General features: G+C 34.6%; 1 protein-coding gene across 1 annotated transcript in view; it reads left to right on the plus strand.

Moving 5' to 3' along the window:
- Positions 1–220: 220 nt before the first annotated feature.
- The window catches only part of KANSL1L (KAT8 regulatory NSL complex subunit 1 like), a 118,899-nt gene continuing 98,202 nt past the window's right edge, over positions 221–20,917 (plus strand). The window contains exons 1-2 of the mRNA XM_036926868.2: positions 221–373; positions 17,360–18,473. Of these exons, the coding sequence (XP_036782763.2) occupies positions 17,389–18,473 (1,085 nt within the window). The 5' untranslated portion in view covers positions 221–373; positions 17,360–17,388. The remainder of the gene's footprint in view (positions 374–17,359; positions 18,474–20,917) is intronic.

Consider the following 20,917-nt stretch of genomic DNA (forward strand, 5'->3'; position numbering starts at 1 on the left):
GGGCGTAGCTCTCCGGCCGCTTCCAGAACGCTCGGAGCCGCTTCTCCAGGCCCCGCCCACGCCGGGGTTTCCCCGCCACCCGCGCTTATTTGCATGGCGCGTCCCCTCCCCTGCTGCCATTGGCTGGCGCTGCGCCCCGCCCTCGGCCCCTCCACCTCAGGGTACGGTCCCGAGCTGCCCGGAGCTGCGGGCAGCAGGCGGACTGTTAAACCGCGGCCGCGGCAGCCGGGGCGGGAGTGGAGCGCGCTCTGAGACGAGTCACCAGCGCCCCGGGTTGGGGGAGGCGGGCGGGCAGCTAAAGATCACCTCAGCAGCCCCCACCACGGCCGGACCGAAGGTGCGGCGGCGGAGGGGAGCCAGGGCGCCCCAGCAGGCGAGTGGCCGGCGTCTCAGCGGCGGGCTGAGCGGGGTGGGTCTCCTTTGCCGGGGACGGAGGCAGCGCGGGGAGGGGAGAGCAGAGAAGACTGCCGGGCGGACTTGCGGACCAGGCGGCCGACTGGCAGCCCCTTTGCCCCCCAAGTCCTCTGGGCTTTTGGACTGGTACCACAGGATCGCGCTCTAGGGAAGGGGTCGGACCGCAGCCAAATCTAAACGGCTAAACCCAACAGCCTTGGCCGAAGCTGAGGAAGCGAAGAGAAGGGGTGGAGGGAGGGGTGAGGGCGGCTCTTGGCGCGGTCACGTGGGTACAGGGGCGGGGTTTGGCCTGTCTCCCTTTTGTTGTGGCTGGCGCGTGCGCAGAAGGCTGAACACGTGGCTCCTTAGGCTCGCCCCTTCCTCTTGTGGCCGCACCTTCCCGGGTGCGGTTGTGGCGAAGGCTTGTTTCGGGTGGCGTTGTGAGGCAGAGACGTCCCTGCTAGACGTGACTTTGGTTTTATTTATTTCATACTTTATTTTAGGCAAAGGTTCATTTGGCCTTTGGAATTAGGATGGAGGGGAATCTAGGGAATTATTCAGGAATTCCCTTAAGTTTGTGTCGCTTCTCGGTGTGCTGAAGGGGACCGACGTTACTGGAAAATTTGAGGATATGTGGTGTTTGGTAGCAAGAAATAAAAGACCATGCTCTGGTCGTTAAGTAAACCACTGGAAAGTTAGCTTTACAACCAGGAGGGAAGGCACGGGATGGACCTTCTAGCAATGTTTTTTACTTGGAGAGAAGTGTTTGTGCGTTCCCGGCCCGCTCTGCCCGGAGCTGATCACTTCCCTCGGGCGGCCGTTCGGGGTTGGGGTTGTGAGGGGCTGATGTTTTCTTTTTTAACTGGGGGAAGCACATTCCTTACTGACTCCCCCAAACTTAAGTCGGCAGGCGGGATTTAAGAGGATAGATTTCTTCGTCTTTTCCTTAAAGAGTTTGCTTAGCTTAATGCTGAGTTTCGGTCTGTAGGAATGTTTTTTAAATACTGACAGGATGGGGCAGGTTTGTGAGTCGCAAAATCCAAGTGAGGTATTTACCAGTATTGCAGGAAAAGCCGGCAGTGACTGGGAAAAAGTGGCTCTATAAATAATTCGATAATGAAGAAAAGCCTGGTTTCTGGAATGTAGATTGCTTGAAACGGAGGCTTAGCAGTGAGCGGTCTCTGCTGTTTCCAATTCGTACTAGCCGCTTCCTTGGGCAAGTCACAACCTCTCTGATGTCAGTCTGCTTCCTTTTGTAAATAGTTTCATGATATTGTCCCTTCCTGAAGAGATTGTTAGGAGAATCAAATGCTTTGTGTTAGTAAAGTTATTTATAATCTTTACCAACACTACAAATAGAGAAATTGCCAAGTAGTAACGGTTTTATAACAGCTTATTTTGTAAGGTAACACACTTGGAAGAATATGAACAATGAATGAATCATTAAATAGGATATATGTGAATATCTTCAGAATCTGTTCTATTTGAGTCTCCCGCAGTTTCCGCCTATTTAGTGTATCAGGGTTGCTACCATTTCCTCATAGTTTTAGTTTAGATTATCATTAGTTCTTTTTCCAAGCCCTTCTGGAGTAGTTTTTCACATGAAAATTTTTCCAAATGCAGGCCAGTTGTATCATACTGATTTTTTACTTTTTGTGTGTGTGTGATACGTACCTTTTCAAATAATTGCTTCTTTTGTTAACTAGTCTTATAATTTGGAAAATAAAGACAAATGCACATAAGAATACAAAGAACTTGTATTTCTCTCTAAATATCTTCCTGTTCATATTTGTATATTTTTCCTAAAACTGGGATCATCTGCTATTTTCATTTAACTTTTTACCTCAGAAACATTCCTATGTCATTGAATAGTCTTTGAAAAAATTAATGGCTGCTTAACATTGCATCATGCAGCTCATACTGACAATTTTCCCTATTGGCAGATGTTTGAGATGTTTTTAATGTTTTCATACTGTACATTTCACTAAAAGAATAGTTTTACAAAACGGGGGAAAAAATTTTCGCCTCTTAGGTTTGTAAAAGAGGAATTACTAGGTTTGGGATTCTGGGGTTTGTGTGTGTGCGTGCATGTTTTTCTTAAGGCTTTTATCACCAAATTACCTTCCAGAATTTTGTATTGATTTATGTGAATATAGTATATGAGTGTGCCTCACATTACATCTTTCTTCATCATCTGATATTAGCATTAAAATGAAAAAACTTGCTTTAATTTGCATTTAAAGTATTTTTCACTCATGTCTGTGATATATCTATTTTATTTTCCTATAGAGGAATACATTTCATATTTGACATCCTGCAAATCACTTAGTGGGTCTTTAGTAAATACTTGCCAGTTGGCTATTAATGTTTACTTTTTTGACCTTTAAAAGATCAGGAAATTGTGTTCAGCTTTTTTCTGTTACTCAGTTTACCCAATACATTGTTGGCAACATACAATTATTGTTTGATTAATTACTTTGAGTACTTCCACATTTAGGTGGGGGCTCACTGATCTTATCACAGTTGTCTTCTGAAAGGTCCAGGGACTTCCCATTGTCCCAACTGCTGCATTATCCAATAGCTCCATCCAGTTTTGATGCTATTTATCATGAAAACTGAAAACTTAGATACTCCCTTTGTACGTTTCTCTGTCTTGTGTGGAATTCACTTACAAATTTCGCTTTGATCATTCTAGTTTCACTTGTAGCCTTTTTCTGTGTTAAGGGAAAAAAAACTACTGTCTTAAGTTCCTTTGTTTTAGCATTCAGTTTGTTTTTGTTAGGCCACCTGTTATTGCTATGACATCCTTTACTGCGTTTAACCTACTGCATAAACCTTGTATGTCATATATGTAGTTTTTATTTTCATAACTTTATTCAGTTGTTTCTCTCTCTCCTGTCCTTTTACATTCAGACATGTTATTAGATAGTTAAAGGAGGCAGAAAGTTTTAGGTTTACAATTGTGGTTAGGATTGTTTACCAGTTAGATTTGTCAAGTTGTAAAGTGGGAGGAATGGAGCCGCTTGCAAAAGAAGTGACAGCTAATAGCGAATTAGCAGTCAAAATGTACTGACTTTAAAGTGTATCATGTCTTGGTGTGGGGGATCACGGGGAGAACAGTGTATCACAGAGAAGGGACATAGTGGATCTCTGGCAACTTGCTGCACTGATGGACAGTGACTGCATTGGGGTATGGGTGAGGACTTGATAATATGGGTAAATGTAGTAACCACATTGTTTTTTCATGTGAAACCTTCATAAGAGTGTATATCAGTCATACCTTAATAAAAAGTAAAATAAAATAAAGTGTATCATGTCTTATACCTCTGTCCTTAAAGTCCTTACTCCATTATAGAGGAGTATAATGGAATAGTGTAAATAATGATGGCCCTGTGTCATCAGTACAATCTTTGCATTCTTTTCAGTTTGTTTGATTTGAAAAGGCAAGGAAGGTGTATAATTCCCAAAAGATTTCTGTTTTTTTCCTTTAAATGTCCTGAAGAGAGATTTCACTAAACTGTGCTCGTTTGTCCATGTAGGTTAAACATCCAATAAATGTTAACAAAAATGGTAATATTTTATTTGGCTATTGATAGTCTTATGATGAAAATCTGAAGACAGTTCAGAATAAAAGTTTTTTAATACTTGATAATATTTTAGGCTTTTAGATAACACTTTTTGTTTATATATGGATGTGACAATTCTCTATTGCAGAATTGGGAGAAAATGCATTCTTTTATAATATCAAGGCTTTGTTAGTATTTTTTATGAACTTTTCATGTATTGTTTGTTACCAGTCCTATAAGACCAGGAATTCTCAAGCATGTTTTATAAAGTAATGAAAAATTTCTTTATTTGTTAGTAGATCCTTAATCAGTGTTTAACTACAGGATTTAAATTAGAGCCAAAATGTATAGACTAAGCAAATTTAATAGTACATTTCGAAATGTAAATATCTTGATCCAAGTTGAGGTACACACTCCTCATTTATATTCCTATGAGTCATGCACTTATCACTGAATAGTAATAATTCTGCTTGAAGTATGATCTGTTTGATGTGTTATGTGGCCACCCAAGTGACTTTATCTTTAATTAAATTCCTTTACTCTTCAAAGAGAATTCCTTTTTTAGGCATAGTTTTCAGAGTGAAACAAGTTCTTGCTGTAAACATTATTGAATACCAAGTACTGGGCTAACTGTGCCCTGGTCATGCCAATTACTGCAATGTTCTCTGCTGTAAAATGAGAATGCTGGAATGTGGCATAAAGAAGTCTTGAAAACGTGACATACTTGTCTTCCATACTTTTCCGTAATTCCTATTCTTTTTGAGAGAGAAAATTATACCAACGTAAACTTTCTGTCATTACTTTTATTGTCTTATTGGATTAGAAATTGTGAGTCCTCTTATATTTCAGTAATGTTTGAAAGAGCTTCTCATATTTTGCTAAATTTGTTTTTTTTTCCCTTACTCTTTCTCTGACTGTTAGAATCAGCTATCTGAAGCACATTTAAGTTTTAACTATGGAAATAATTTGTCTTCAGGGTTCTCCCCTCTCAAAATTCTGTTGGTAGTCTTTTTCTTTTAAGTATGAATCTGCCTTCTTTTTGATAATTTTATTCTGTTTTTTTGTTACTACATTTAAGAGAATTGGTATTATCCAGATTGCTGTTGAAAGAGTATGTTTAATGTTCAGGGGTAGATTTGGGTAGGATATTTTCCATGGCCTATATGGAATATTACATACATGCTAGAATGTAAGTTATAGTCAAAATCTGGGGCAGTTTTTTAGGGGATGGAAATTCAGATTTGGTCTTCAATTTTTAATGTTCATGCTCAGGAGGAAGGGTGGTTCTTATCTAGATTGTCTAAATTATCAGTTTAAACTCTGAAGATAGACTAGATTAGCAAAGTTTTTATTTTCTTTAGAATGTATGCCAAAAATTTGCTGTGTGTGACTTATATATTAATTTGTAAAGATCTGATTACAAAGTATCAGGATCAAGGGTCAACTCAGTGATTACTGACATTGTACTGTCTAGGTACATGCAGCTTTTGTGGGATGACATGGTGTTATTTACTATATCTCATGAGTCCAAGCAATCAGATTGCATTTAATTAATGCTAAATTCATAAGTATATATGATTTGCAAAACTTAAAAATAAAGATTAAGTCACTAATGGAAATACTTTGTAGACAATAACTTTTTATTTGTAGTAATATAGTATCAGAACAACTGCTTTCTTCCTGAATTCATCACAACTGTTCTTTGGAGTAAATTGTATACCAAAAATTAGAATTTATGGTATAGAGTTAACTTCACAATTCCCCCCATTTTATTTTCTGAATTAATTTTATTTTATTTATAATAAGGAAACAATATAACCAAAAAAAAATGTTTTGATTCTTTGTCATTTTAAAATGTTTATTTACAGGCATATACTTTCGCTTGTCTTACTGAAATTCTCTCTCTGGTTGGTGTTATTTATTAGACTGCTAAGAAAAATGAATATATTATTGAGATCTGGGCTGTCTGCTGTAGGGTTATTTACTTGGTGGTTTATTTGTTAACAGTTTTATAACAGATTGGTTTTTATTTTATTTTATTGCCACCCGCAAAATTCTGGGCTGCAGATGTGTTAAGGAATTATTATTATTTCTTTAAGTTAAACTGGAATGTAAGTTGAAATCTCTGTTGTAAAAACGTGAAAGTGAAATTCATGCCCAGGAAATACAGTGGATTTTTGGATTATCTAGAACAGTTGCCTCTTGACAGATAATCAGATTAATTATCTAGTTTTCTTTGTAAGGGTCTGGTATGGTTTCTTAACTTGTAGTTTTGCTTTTTACGTCCTGTGAGTTTATTATTTAGTTTCTGCATATGTGGCCAAAAGTTTAGTTTCTTCTCAGTTTTATCACTTCCAGGTTCTTTGAAGGTTTATTACCATTAGACTAGGGTCTTTTATAGAAGGAATTTAATTGTGCCGAGTCTTCTGTATATTGAAATTATCAAAGATGATGGTGGTTCCTGTAATAGAGTACACTATTTTGGTAGCTGGAAAGAAATTTCTTAGATTTAGCTAAGATCTAAATACTTCCCCCCCACACACACAATTATGTGCATAATTAGAAACTGAATAATTAGAAGCTGAATGTTCTAGATGCTTCTTAGAAAACTCTTTGAGGATTTGCCTTTTCCATATTCTTTCTGTGTAATCTAAAAATAATAATATGTTTAGCTAAGAACTTCACAGACTGAAATATTTTAATTAATGGTGATTCCTTTTTACTTAGGGTGATCATATACTTTGTATGGTCCAGTACAATAGTGCTTAACCACGTTACTATTGAGCACCTGAAACATGGCTAGTACAAACTGAGTTTATACTAAGTGCAAAATAAACACTGGATTTTGAGACCTAGCACACACACATAAGAATGTAAAACAACTCATCAAGATATTTTTATATTGATCACATGTTGAAGTAATAATATTTTGTATATAATGGGTTCAATGAAATTAAAATAATTTTCATGTTTCTTTTTTCTTTTCAAAATATGTCCAATAGCAAATTAAAAATTATATGTGCACTCATATCATATTTCTATTGGACAGCAATATTCTATACTTCTTTTTCCTAGCCTTAAGACTCTTCACTTCTTATGAACCTCCTTCCTTAAAATTAAAAAATATTTTTATTATTTTGAATGCAATTTATTGAAGAAATGTTTGTTAAAGGCCTGCTCTTTGCCAAACAATATGCTAGGATATACAGCAGTGAATGAAAACATTTAAATCCTGCCTTATATAGCTTTCATCCTAGTGGGAAAAATATGTGGTAAATAATTTTTTAGTAAAAGTTCTTAAATGAACTATCATTTGTTGCAAGTATGCTATTGTATATAATTTCACATATTATAATTTTAATACAGTGCTTCATATATCTAGTGATATATGCTATTTAATTTACATTTGGCATTTATCTTGCTTAGTGTTCTTTGAAATTCCTGAATCTGTGGTTTGATGGCCAACATTAATTTGGAGAAATTCTTAGTTATTATTGCCTCAAATATTTGTGTTCTTTTCTCTCTTCACTTTCTGGTATTCCTACTACATGTATGTTAATACCTTTTAAAGTTGTCCACTGTACTTGGATATTTTGTTCCATTTTTTTTTCAGTCTCTTTTCTCTTTGCTTTTCACTTTTGGAAGTTTCTATTGATATATCCTCCAGCTCAGAGATTCTTCTTCCAGCCATGTCCAGTCTACAGATGAGCCCATCAAAAGCTTTCTCATTTCTGTTACAGTGTTACTGATCTCTAACATTTCTTTTTGATTTTTTCTTAGAATTTTCATCTCTCTGTTTATTATGCATTTATTCTTACATGTCTGCTTTTTCCATTAGAGCCCTTAGCAAATTAATCATCATTTGTTGTTTAAGTTCTTTTAAATTCATGGTTTGATAATTCCAGCATTCCTGAAATATCTGAGTCTGGTTCTGATGCTTGTTCTGTCTCTTCAAACTGTGTTTTTCTCTTTCAGTGTGCCTTGTAATTTGTTGTTGAATGAGAGGACATAATATACTGGATAAAAGGAACTCTGGCAAATAGGCCTTGAGTAAAATGTGGGGAATGGGGAAGTATTCTATAGTCTGATGATTAGGTCTGACTTTTAGGGATTCTATGGGCTGTGAACTTCACAAATGCTTCTCAGTTTTTCCTCCTTTTAGGTGGGACAGATTGCTAGAGGGGGCTGGAGTTGGGTATTTTTCCTTACCCTTACTAGTCGAAAGCTAGTACAGGCTGAAATTAGGTATTTGTTTTACTTTTAATGAAGAGAAAGCAGTACTTTTCCATGGATTTCTTAGTAATATGTTATCTGCCACTTGTTTATCCTCATCCCACTTGACTTCACTGTAGTATTTGATAGTGTTGCCCATGTTGTCTTTAAAACTTTCTAACACTTTTATATCTGAATTCCATACACTCTGGAAGTTCCTTTCACCTCACTAACTGAACATTTAAAGTCTCCTTTCAGGGCTCTTTTTTGTAGGTCCTGTTCCTTTGCTCAGATAAATGTGAATGAACCCTAGGGCTTGATCCTGGGTACCTTTCTCTTCTTTAACCCTAGATAAGCTCCTCCAGTCTTTTGGCTTTAAATACTATTTATATGCCAGTAACTCCCTAAAATAATATCTGTAACTATGACTTCTTGCTTAAACTCTAGACTTGTTTATCCAGCTGCCTGCTCTTGGTTGGCTAATAGGCACTTCAAACTTAACATGCTCCAAACAGAACTTTAACATGTTTTCCTTCAGCCTCTGCCTTTCCAAGCCTACTCTATTTCAGAAAACAGCAACACTGATCACTTAGTGCTTAAGTTAAAAACCTAGGAGTCTTACTTGATTGCTTTCTTTACCTTAAGCCCCATAAAATTTTGGTCATCGAAAGTTTTGTCAGCTCTACCTTGAAGCATAACCTAGATTCATCCATTTTCATTACTACTACCTTGGTAGTCTAAGCCACCAAGTGCTGCCTCTCATTTAGGTTACTTCAGCAGCTTTCTAATTGGTCTCCCTGCTTGTTTCTCTTCTTGTAAGTGATTTCCATTCTTTATTCAAAACAAATCTTATCTCTACAGAACAGCCAGAGTAATTTTTAAAAATAAAAATCTAAATTCAAGGCCAAAAAAGGTCATGTTACTCCCTCATACAAATTCTCTTCATTGGCTTTCCTTTGACACATAAAATGTCCATGGTTTGGACCCTATTTACCTCTCTGATCTTGCCTCCTGTATCTGTCTCTCTCTGGCTCATTATCTTCTAGACATTTTTGTCATTTTTTATTCCACAAACACCAAATTTATTCCTGCTTTAAAGCTTTCTATTGCTTTTTTTCCTTGGCTGTCTCTTAACCCAGATCTTGGTTGGTTGATTAATGTCATTTTAGGTCTCCAGGCAGAAATCACCAACACAAAGACCTTCATCTACAAATCTAAGATTAAACTCCTACTCCAGTGTAGTCGTGCTTGATAACTGTTTAATTTCCATGTGGAACCCTTATTTACTTGATACTCTGTTTGTGTATTTGTTCTTTATCTACCAGTTGCTAGAATTCAAGTTCTTTAAGAGTAGAAATCTTACTTTTTCAAGTTCACTGCCACCTTTCTAGTACCTACTATAGTGTCTGTTACACATTGCTCAATAAATATATTAACTGAATTGTTGAATATTTGGTTTTAGGTCAAATATATATTAAATGGAGGTTAAAATCTAGCTTCTACAAAAAATAGACAAACTATATTCTGATTCAAATTGGCTGTTTCTTCATTTTCTGCTTTAAAAAGTCAGCTGTTTTTTCCTGTACTTTTTGGAAATTTTTATTTATTTATTTATTTTTATAAGATGAAAGAAGTTTTCAGCTGCTATTCACAAGCACTTCTCTATTAGTAACATTGTGGAATGGATACTCTTTATACCCAAATGAAAACCAGATGATTTTTCTTATATTTAGATATTCTCACTCTCTTGTTTTTTAAATTGGTTTCTGAAATACTCGAGACACCTTTAAGTGCTATAAAGTAATTGTGATCATATGGAATACAGGTTATGGAACTAATAGAAATATCTTGAGGTAAATTTGCATAATTATTTGTTATTTTATGTCCTCAAATCAGTATTCCTTATGCATTTTGTCTCTAACCAGTAGTCCATTAGGCATAAAAATGAAATAATATGTGATCGAAAATAATTACAATTTGGAACTGTGTAATGGTTGAAAGCATTATTCAGAGTTCACTTGACTGGTAAACTCAGTGATTTTTTTTTAGGAGTATGCACATCTGATTTCTACTAATTCCTGAACTTTTATCTTCCACATATATATGTCACAGTCTCTCAAATTACTATGTTTTGAATAATTAAAAAATTTTTTATTTAGTACTTACTTTAATTTTGAAGAAATCCAGTTTATCACATTTTTTCTTTTTTAAATAAAGATTTTGGTGTCATATCTAAAAAAATCTTTATGACTAATCCAATATCAAAGATTTTTTTCATTCTTTTTTTTCCTAGAAGTTTTATGGTTTAAGTTTTTAGGTTTATGATCATTCTGATGGATGTAACCATTTTTATATGAAGTATGATGGAGTATGGGTTATGATGGCTCAGTTTATTGCACATTGATTCATATTGATGCATGTTGATTGTCCCAGAACAATTTGTCAAGAAAAAAACAAGTTTTTCTACATTCAGTTACCATTACATCTTTGTCAAAAATCAAGTGACCATATGTTTGTTGGTATATTTTGGAGTTCTGTATTCCTTCCATTGGTCTGTGTGTCCACATTCTTTTGCCAATGCCACACTTACTTTGACTACTGTAAGTAGATAGGTAATCTGAATCCTTCAGCTTTATTCTTTTTCATGTTTTGACTATTCTAGTTCTGTTCACTTTCCATATAAATTTTGGAATCAGCTTGTTGATATCAGCAAAAAATTCTGATAGTGATTGAGATAATGTTGAGTCTATAGATGAATTTAAGAAGAATTAACATGGTAATCTTACTGAGTAATCTAATTGTTACAGTGTATCACTCCAATATTTAGGTCTTCCTTGTTTTTTCTTTATTGTGTGTTTTTTAAAATATATAGATCCTGCACATATTTTGTTAGATTCATACCTAGGTATGTTATTTTTTTTTGGAGCTATTGGAATCAATATTGTTTTTAAAACTTTTATTTCCAGTTCATTTATCTTGTCTTTTCATTTCCTACATCTGTGACCTTAGTAAGCTCATTATATCTAGTAGCTTTTTAATAAACCCCTTAGTATTTTCTGTTTAGAAAGCCATTTCATCTGTGAATAGACACAGTTTTGCTTTTTTACTTTTCAATCTGTATGCTTTCTATTTCATTTTTCTTTTCCTGTTCCACTGGCTAGGACTTCTAGTATGATGGTGAATAGGAGTGGTGAGAACAGACACCTTGCCTTATTCCCAATTTTAGGGCAAAAATATTCAACCTTTCACCATTAATTATGAAGTGATTTTTAGGCTTCCATAAAGATACTTTTTATCGGGTTAAGCAATTTCCCTCATTTTCCTAATCTGCTGAGTTTTATTTTCTTTCCTAATCATGAATGGATATTGAAATTTGTCAAATGCTTTTTCTTTAGATCATATTTTTCTTTATTAAGACTGTATTTTTTGATATGATGAATTTCAGTGATTGACTTTTTAATGTTGAACTGGTCTTATATTTATGGAATAAGCCATGTTTGGGTTGTGACCTATTAATTGTTTTTATATATTGCTATGGGTTTATTTTAGAAATAACTGAAACAGGTGTTGTTACTATTCATTACTGTGTAAAACCTGGGCCACCTTTAAAAGTCATGACCCATTTGTTTGTTTGTTTATTAATTCAGTCAACAAGTATCTGTCAGTTACTATTGTACCAGGCATTGTTTTAAGTGCTGGGGATTAGAATATTTAACAAAGTAGAGTTCTGCCTTTAAACTATATTCTTCTCAAGAATGTTAGGTAGTGATTACTGCTATGAGGAACAAAGCAGCATAAGGAATGGAGAGTCATTGAGGGGCTAAAGGTATTTTAAATATATTGGTCAAGTCAGGACTCTTTGATGAGCAGAAGCATGAGGTGAAGGAGCCAGCCATCTTATCTGTGGAAAATTGTTCCAGGCTGATAGAACTGTAAGCACAAATTCCCTGAAGGGACTTGCTTGGGATGTTTCAAGAATAGTAAGGGGCCAGTGTTTCTAGACTGTAGTACTTCATGGAGAGAATTGTAGAAGTAGTCAGGGACCTGATAATTTAGAACTTTGTCAGCCACAGTAAGGATGACTGGATTTTATTCTAAGTATAACAATAACCACTTAACTTATTTGCCAGATATTTATTGAGCATCTGCTCTATGTCTGATACTTCTGCATGTTGACAATATTGCAGTTAACAAAATGGTCGCCTGTGCATACAGTAAAACAACAAATTTGACTGGATCTATACTGTTGGAACTCAACCAAGAATTTGGAGAAGTGCAAACTGTAGCGCTCCAAAGTCTTACAACTACAGACTATTTACTGTTAAAAGAACATATGGCATGTGAACAGTCCCCAGGAATGGGTTGTTCTAATTTATCTGAATTCTCTCAGACTGTTCAAGTTCAGTTGGACAATATCCACCATATCATAGATAAGTTTTCACAAATGCCTAAGGTGCCTAACTGGTTTTCTTGGTTTCACTGGAGATGGCTGGTAATTACAGATATGCTTTGGTTATGTAACTATACTCCTATTATGTTAATGTGTGTGCGCAATTTAAGTAGTAGCTTAAAACCTATATATGCTGAAGTTACTCTACAAGAAGATATGTCAAAGAAATAATCAATCTTCCCATGTTTTCTGCCGCCTGCTACTTCTATAGCTTTTCTTCTTCCTTCCTAATTACAACCCTTAAATAGAATTCGTGCCTCATATCAAATTTACCGAGTATCATAATTCTTCCAAGTGGTAAAGATACCTCAAGACAAATGCTGGGCATAGAAGCCACAGGGCATAAATATGCAAAGAAGTAAAAAGCTAACCTTTTCAAACAATAAGGCTTCCCTCTCACTTACCAACTTCACATTTCCCTGTATGGCCCGGAAGATGACTGGTTAGCCAGAGACGGGTAAGATTCCTCAAGGGAGGAACAACCTAAGACAGGCACAGTCGCAGGGGGGCCATCAGGTGAGAAATTGGGGATCAACAGAGGTGAGGCTTAGAACCTCACCCCCCCTGTTCTGAGAGAAATCTTCTGCATACGTGGATGTTTTATTGCCCTGGTCTAGCTTGGATTAACACATAGTCTGCAGGTACACACCTGATCATCTACATTTGCTCTCTTACAACACTAAACTATGTTTTCTACCTTTATCTTGTATCTACCTACCACTTCAGCATTTTATTAAAAATTATAATAATAAAGAGAGAAATGTGGTATCCACATATAAATCAAGTATAAAAACCAAATGAGTATTCATATTTGAACTGACTGTTTATAGTTCATAATGCATGAGCAAAACCGAAAGTTTCTGTGATGACTGCCCTTGTACTGTTCACTATGTAACTTATTCATTATGTAAGAATTTGTTCTACATGTAAGAACTTGTTTGTTATGCCTCAGAAGATTGGAGACTGACGAAAATTAGGCTTGGGGTGGATTAATGATTGTGCATTGAGCATTGACTCCCCTATACAGAATTTTATTGTCATTAACAACCATTTGATCAATAAATAAGAGATATGCCCTCACAAAAAAAAAAAAAAAGGTCAAAAATCCAAGACTTCATAGATCTAGAAATATTAGTGATAAGTATAGTTTATGTAATACGGGGGTAGTCAGAAGTGGTAGAGTTTGGAATAATCAGTTAGGAAACATTGTTATACACAATGATGATATATTTAAATAATTTAGAAAATTGGCATAAATGCACTTACATTTTATGCTAAAACTATATGAAAATTCAGTCCTTATTTATTTATAGGAAACATCTATTTTCATGATTTCTTTTGGTTGCAAAGTACAGAGACTTTCAGGCTAGGATTTTTTATAAGGATACACTTGGGAATAGAATATAGAGGAACTTTATGGTAAAGTCCTAGAGTAGGAACTGTGATGTGGCTGGGCCTTCCAGAGACTAGAACCCAAAAGTCCTCATATCCAAGTATATTAGCTATCTATTGCTATGTAACAAATTACTCCAAAATTTAGTGGCTTAAGGCATGTTTATTTCACAATTTCCAAGGGTCAGGAATCTAGGCATGGCTTAACTGGATGCCTCTGGCTCAAGGTTTCTCACAAGGCTGTACTCAAGGTGCTGACTGGGACTGCAGTCATCTGAAGGCTTGACTGGAGAAGACTGCTTCTCAAATCATTCACATGCCTGTTGGCTTTAGGTCATTGCTGTCTGTTGGCTGGAGACCTTAGTTCATTGTCATGTGGATCTTTCCATCTCACAACATGGCTGCTGGCATCCCACAGTTCAGGAGTGAGAGAGGGTGACAAGATGGAAGCTTTATAATCTAATCCCAGTCTCTTTATAATCTAATCCCAGGAGTGATACTCCATCACATTTGCTGCATTCTGTTCGTTAGAAGCAACTCGCTAAATCCAGTCCACATTCAAGAGGAGAGGATGTGAATGCCAGGAGATGGGGACTTTAAGATCATTTTCAAAGCTGTCTGTCATATCAAATAAGCCCAAGAGATCTCAACAGTTTTTTTTTTTTTTGTGTGTGTGTGTGTGTGTGTGTGTGTGTGTGTGTTTTATTCTAGTTCTCTACCATAAATGTGCCTTAGCGAGCTCTTAATCTCTACATTTCTTACCATTTTTTGTTACCAACTCTAGTTCTTAGCTATTGATCTGTATATCTTTTTTCTACCTCTCTTTAGTTTTCCCTTATATTTAGTTATTTAGGGCCTGTAATGAACTCTACTGCCTCATGACATTTTCTGCCCTGCTGATAGCCAGTTTACTTACATTCTTAGCACCCTTTATATATTTGAGTGTTTGAGAGGGTTCAGAAGGTGAGTAGGCAGGGAATAGAACATATCTTTGGGGTATGACTATATCATCAGCAAGAACTGTGATTAACGCAGTTTTCCTTAGTGAACAGTGTAGTTATCTAGATACTATTTTAGGTATTTTTTTATATATTTAAAAGATAAAGGTCATTGAGTTTGTTAAAGTGACACATTGAATATTGAAAAAAAATTACTAATACTAGCTTGTTTTATAATTATTTCTCTATTCTCATAAAAATTGAGTGTAAAATATATATTTTAAAAATCTAGTAATCATTTTTTATTTCCTTTTTTTGGGGACTTAGGATAAATGGGAATCTTATATATAGGATTTATTATTTTTTAGATATATAAGAATAAAAATTTTGAGACATACTGAATTTGGAGAGAAAATTGTACAGAACTCTACTTTTTTTGAGACATTATACAGTTAAGTATAAAAAAGGCAAACATCTGTATTTTCATTACAAAGAATGAAATGCAACATTAATTTTGCATTTACTTTTTTTCCCTGAGGTAACAAAATTTTGTAGTTAAAACTCAACTCCTCTTAAACCACCACTCTTAGTTCTGTTTCCCATGAAACAGAACTTACCTGATGCAACTACTCTTAGAAGTTTGGTGGGTATTCTTTGGCTCATTTTTTATTCTTACAAACACGTAAACACACAGATATATGTACATATACATGAATTGTTTTGTGCTTGTATTTTATTTATGTAGTTCCATACTATATATATGCTGTACTTTTTTTCCTTTTTAACTTTATACTGTTTTTGAGGTTTGTTCATATTAAAACCTAGAGGTCCAGGCCATTCTTTTATAACTACTATATCATGTTTCACCATGTTTATTATGTAGTCTGCTACTGTTAAACATTTAGGGTGCTTTGAAATAATGTATTGCTGTTATACTGCTTTCTTGTGCACCTGGACAAACACATTTTCCACATTATTGTCAAAGTACTGAATCAATTTATTATCCAAATACATGTAAGAAATCTTATTTATCCGTACTCCCATGGTAAGTGACATTTTCAGACTAAAACATTCTTTTCAGATTGGTCATTGGAAAACTAGTCTCTTGCTTTATTAATCTACATTTCCTTCATTACTAGTGAGACCTAGTATATGTGTAATGACCACTTGTATATCATCATGTGTGAAGTGCATGACTGCTGTATACTTTGCCCAGTTCTAGGAGTTCTTTATATATTCTGAATACTAATCCTTTGTTATATATGTTGCAGATTCCTTCTCCTAGTCAGTCTTTCACTTGCCTTTAACCCTGTGTATGTTTTTTTTTTTAACTGCATAAAAAGTTTTACTCCTTTTTTTCCTTTTGATCATTCATGTTAGTCTTTGCAAAGAATCAGCTTTTGGTATTGCGTTTTTAAATAGAAATGAACGATGTAGAGTTAAGGTTAGCACCTGGGGACATATAATATGGGAGGGTGGCCATTTAAATGACTCTTTACTGTCATGTGCTTTGAAACAAAAACTACGAGTGTCATAGTTGCAAAGTATCTTCAAAAACTTATAATAGTCAATGATATAAAAATTTTTCACTAACTATTCAGTCTTCATAATTTTTAATGGTACTGGCTTAACATTTGCCATGAATCAGAATATATGGTTTTATTTTGGTAAAATACAATGAAATGTGTTTAATTATGGGATTAATTATTAGTGGTTATCTGTCACAGTCCCCACTATTTTTCAGGTAAGAATAGCAACTTTTATAATGATAACTGATGACTGTGCGCTTATGAAAAGGGAAAAATCATTGCAGATACTTTTTCAGGAAAACATTTTGCACATTGCAGTTTAGGGGAGTTTGTGCTATTACATTATTTTGAACAGCTATGAAATTATATACTTTTTGTTTATATTTCAGTTCACTTACATCTTCTAGCATTATTTAGCATATTTTAGTTTTCGTTGTTAATACTGTTCAGATTGTGAAGTTTAACTTGAGAAGCGGCATCTTTGAGCAATTTATTATTTTTTATAAAGAAAAGTAATTCTTAAAGTATGGGATTGACATGTTTGCAAGTATGAGTACCAAATCCCAGGCTGAAATTTTTCTTTTGACTCTTCACTAAACATTGTAAAAAAAATGGGATCTTGATGTTAGATCCACAATAATTTGTATAACACTTATTTGGTTAGGTAATGTGCAACTTTAATTGGAATTTTGTGTATTAGGTCCATATAATGAAGAATAGACCCTGTTGAATTCCTTATGAGCTAAGAGCAGAGTTTGAAAATAAGAGTTTGGTTCCATTCATGTGTTAATCAGAAATATTAAAAATTTTGCCCTTGGAAAATGTATAAGCAAAAACTTCTTTCTAGATATTTGATCATTTGTTTTTATATTACTTTAGGTTTCCAGTAATTATCTGCAGGATTCGCCATGACCCCAGCTCTGAGGGAGGCAGCAGCAGCAGCAAAGGGTATCTGCTTTTCATCTTTACCAAGTACCATGGAGTCTGACAAGATGTTATGCATGGGAAGTCCAAGAGCTGTAGATGATGAAAAGCTACAGGGAGATACTTTCTGTCAGATACTGGGATTTCCAACTCCCGAACCTACACTTAACACTAATTTTGTGAATTTAAAACATTTTGGCTCCCCTCAGTCTTCAAAACATTATCAGACACTTCTTCTAATGAGTTCTAATTCTACATTAAGTAAATACAATGAGAATTATAAACAAAAGAAATTTGGGGAACCCAATTGCAATAAACTGAAAAATGTATTGTGTAATGGCAGCAACATTCAGCTCAGTAAAATCTGTCATTCTCATTCTGAAGAGTTCATCAAAAAGGAAGATACTGCAAGCCAGTGCATGACAGATGTACAAATTATTTTGGATTCGAATAAAACCAAAGACACTAATGTAGATAAAATACAACTGCAAAGCTGTAAATGCCAAACAAATGCACTTTGGAATAAACTTACTGATGCTGAGATTAAAAAGGGTGTATTGCACTGTGCTCAAAAGAATATTGGGCCTGGCCACTTAAATGTGCCTATTTGTTTCTCAGCTGCTGAAAAAGAGGAGGAAGTGAATGCTCGTTTACTTCATTGTGTAAGCAAACAGAAAATCTTACTTAGCCAGGCTAGAAGAACTCAGAAACATTTGCAAATGCTCCTGGCAAAGCATGTTGTTAAGCACTATGGTCAGCAAATGAAATTTTCTATGAAACATCAACTCCCCAAAATGAAGACCTTCCATGAACCTACTACGATTTTGGATAACAGTTTACCTAAGTGCACTGAAATTAAGCCAGATGTCAACATGTTGACTGCAGAGAATAGACTGTGGGATGATACAAAAAATGGCTTTGCACGGCGTACAGCTGCAGAAATTCAAAGATTTGCACTGTCTGCTACAGGGCTATTGTCTCATGTTGAAGAGGGTCTGGATTCTGATGCAACTGATAGCAGCTCTGATGATGATTTGGATGAATATACCATTAGGAAAAATGTGGCAGTGTAAGTGCAAAATTATTATTAGACCTTTTACTGTTCTATATATAGCACCAATTTTTAATATAGCACCTTGATTTCAAGATAAGTTAAAAGGAAATACATTTTTCTAAAATCTTAACACCATACTCTTAAGTTATAAAACCTTTGTGAATTACTCAACTGCTCTGTCTAGAATAAATCCTAGATTTTTTAAATGATTATTTTATCTAATAAAAACTAATTAGCTATAAGTAAGCATTTTTCCTATTGAATAGAGTAGGCTATGAAAAGGGCTTAAAATTTTACTTAAGTGATCTAGCCAATATGTACAGCTAAATTTAAAAAATTCAGCCTGCAACATAGGGAGCCCTCATTGCCTTCAGGAGTTATCAGTTGAGAGTATGTATATATAAGTTGACCTGCTTCTCTTTTTTTTTTACTATTCATATACTCATATCACAGCTTTCAACTGTTGTCTTTACCAGCTTAGTCAATTTCTACTAGATTAACATAACCAAACAAAATTATAATGTCAGCTATTAGATACCTATTGAATGCTTATTATATGCTGGACCTTAGAGATTCATTTGTGGACAGAATACTCATAGCCTTTACGCTCTTGGGATTCTACTTCAAAGAGCTATATCTGTATATTTTAAAAACAAACCAGAACAAAGCAAAAACACAGAGGAAAAATAATTTTATTACACTATGTTAACACTCCAGAACAGCTCTGATAGAAGTTTCTGAGATGATAGAAATGTTCTGTTTCTGTGTTAGCTACTAAGCTTTAGCTTTGTGTGGCTATTGAACACTTGAAATGTAGCTAGTACAGCTGAGGAACTGAATTTTTAATTTTATTTAATTGAATGCATTTTAATTAAATATCCAGATAGAACATAGGTTTTAATCAAGCTTTCAGGGTATCTGCTAATGTCCCTAAATTGATGTGAAATGCTGGTGGATATGTGGCATTTGGGGAGGAAGAAGTCCATGATTTCTATCAAATTCTCAAAGATTAATGAGAATCATAATGGAATTAAAAACTGAACACATTATTCTTTACTAATAGGTTAGCATATTAGCATATTGCTCATAAAAGCAAAATGAGCATTCTAGTCTTTTGCTGTTCTATTATCTATTTGAAATGTGTTTGAATGTGGGAACTAGTAGTTATTGAGCACATATTTTTCTGACTGGCATTGTGCTCGTCACTTTACATACTATGTATTATTTAATCATTTCACCAACCATGGGAGGTTATTGTTATTTTTATTTCACTTAAGAAGAAACAGGCTCAGCATGGTTAAGTAACTTGCCCATAGTCAAAAAGCTAAGTAAGTAGTGGGACAAGCAGTCTTGCCCATGTATGTGAGGGTTTAAACCCACGCTCTTTCTATTGGACCATGCAAGTTTGTCAGCGTGATATCATTGATGCTTATAGCTACAAGATTATTAAGCAGACATTCAGAATGAAGTCCAGACATTTCCAATTTTCATATTTATAATGCTTTTGAAGTAATTCAACGTAATAAAATTTAACAGGTTAATTCAGTAAATTATTTACTTTTTTGTTGTTGAGAAGAACTGACAGGTAGGTTTTTCTAAGCTAGAAATAAGAAAATCATGTCTTCTTAGATTATTTTGATTTTCATTTAGTATTCTTTTTCATTGATCTACTGCACTTTCTCTGCCATACAGTTTATCATTAAATCATATTTTTTCCTATATGATTTGCTAATATCTAATAGTTTTAATAACCAAATACCTAATAAGGGTGGAAACCACATTGTAAACTTAAAAAAAATTGCATATATCAAGCATATATATGCTAATTTGTCAAAACATTTTGTTTGTATTTACTCCTTGAGTTTAATGAAAGAATACTAAGCTCTGACATTTATATAAAATATATACAAATGGGGAAATTCAAACTTGAAAGAAATTTTTATGCCAAGCATAAGTAATACTCATCTCATGGATATTACTTTGCCAGTTTATTGAGAAAAATTGAAGTGAAATAGCATGGAAAAAAATTGGGTTCAGGCTTTGAAAGTTTATTTCTCATTCTTTTTCCTATAATCATCTGAAAGGGCTTCAGAGACACACACTACACATACATTTCAGGAAAATGATGAATCTAAAAAGTTTAATATTAATTCTTTAAGATCATTTCTAGCCTCTTGCTTTATTGACTATTAAGTATTATGCCTTAGTTATTAAAGTTCATATCTATATTCCTAGAGGTTAAATAACTGTTCTAAGGTTAAACTTGTCTGATTCAAATCAATACCACTTAATTTATATAACTGAATTTTTATTTCACTGAATATTTGATAGTTTTGGCTTTTTGTTTGGTTTTTGCTATTTGACCTCTATTTGACATTTCTTGACTTTATATACCTCCCCAAAACTCACATTTATCATCATAATTTTTTTTTCCTTTTTAGTTTGTTTTTCTTTACATT

The sequence above is a fragment of the Manis pentadactyla genome, chromosome 6 (genome assembly GCF_030020395.1).
Source record: "Manis pentadactyla isolate mManPen7 chromosome 6, mManPen7.hap1, whole genome shotgun sequence".
Classification (NCBI taxonomy): domain Eukaryota; kingdom Metazoa; phylum Chordata; class Mammalia; order Pholidota; family Manidae; genus Manis; species Manis pentadactyla.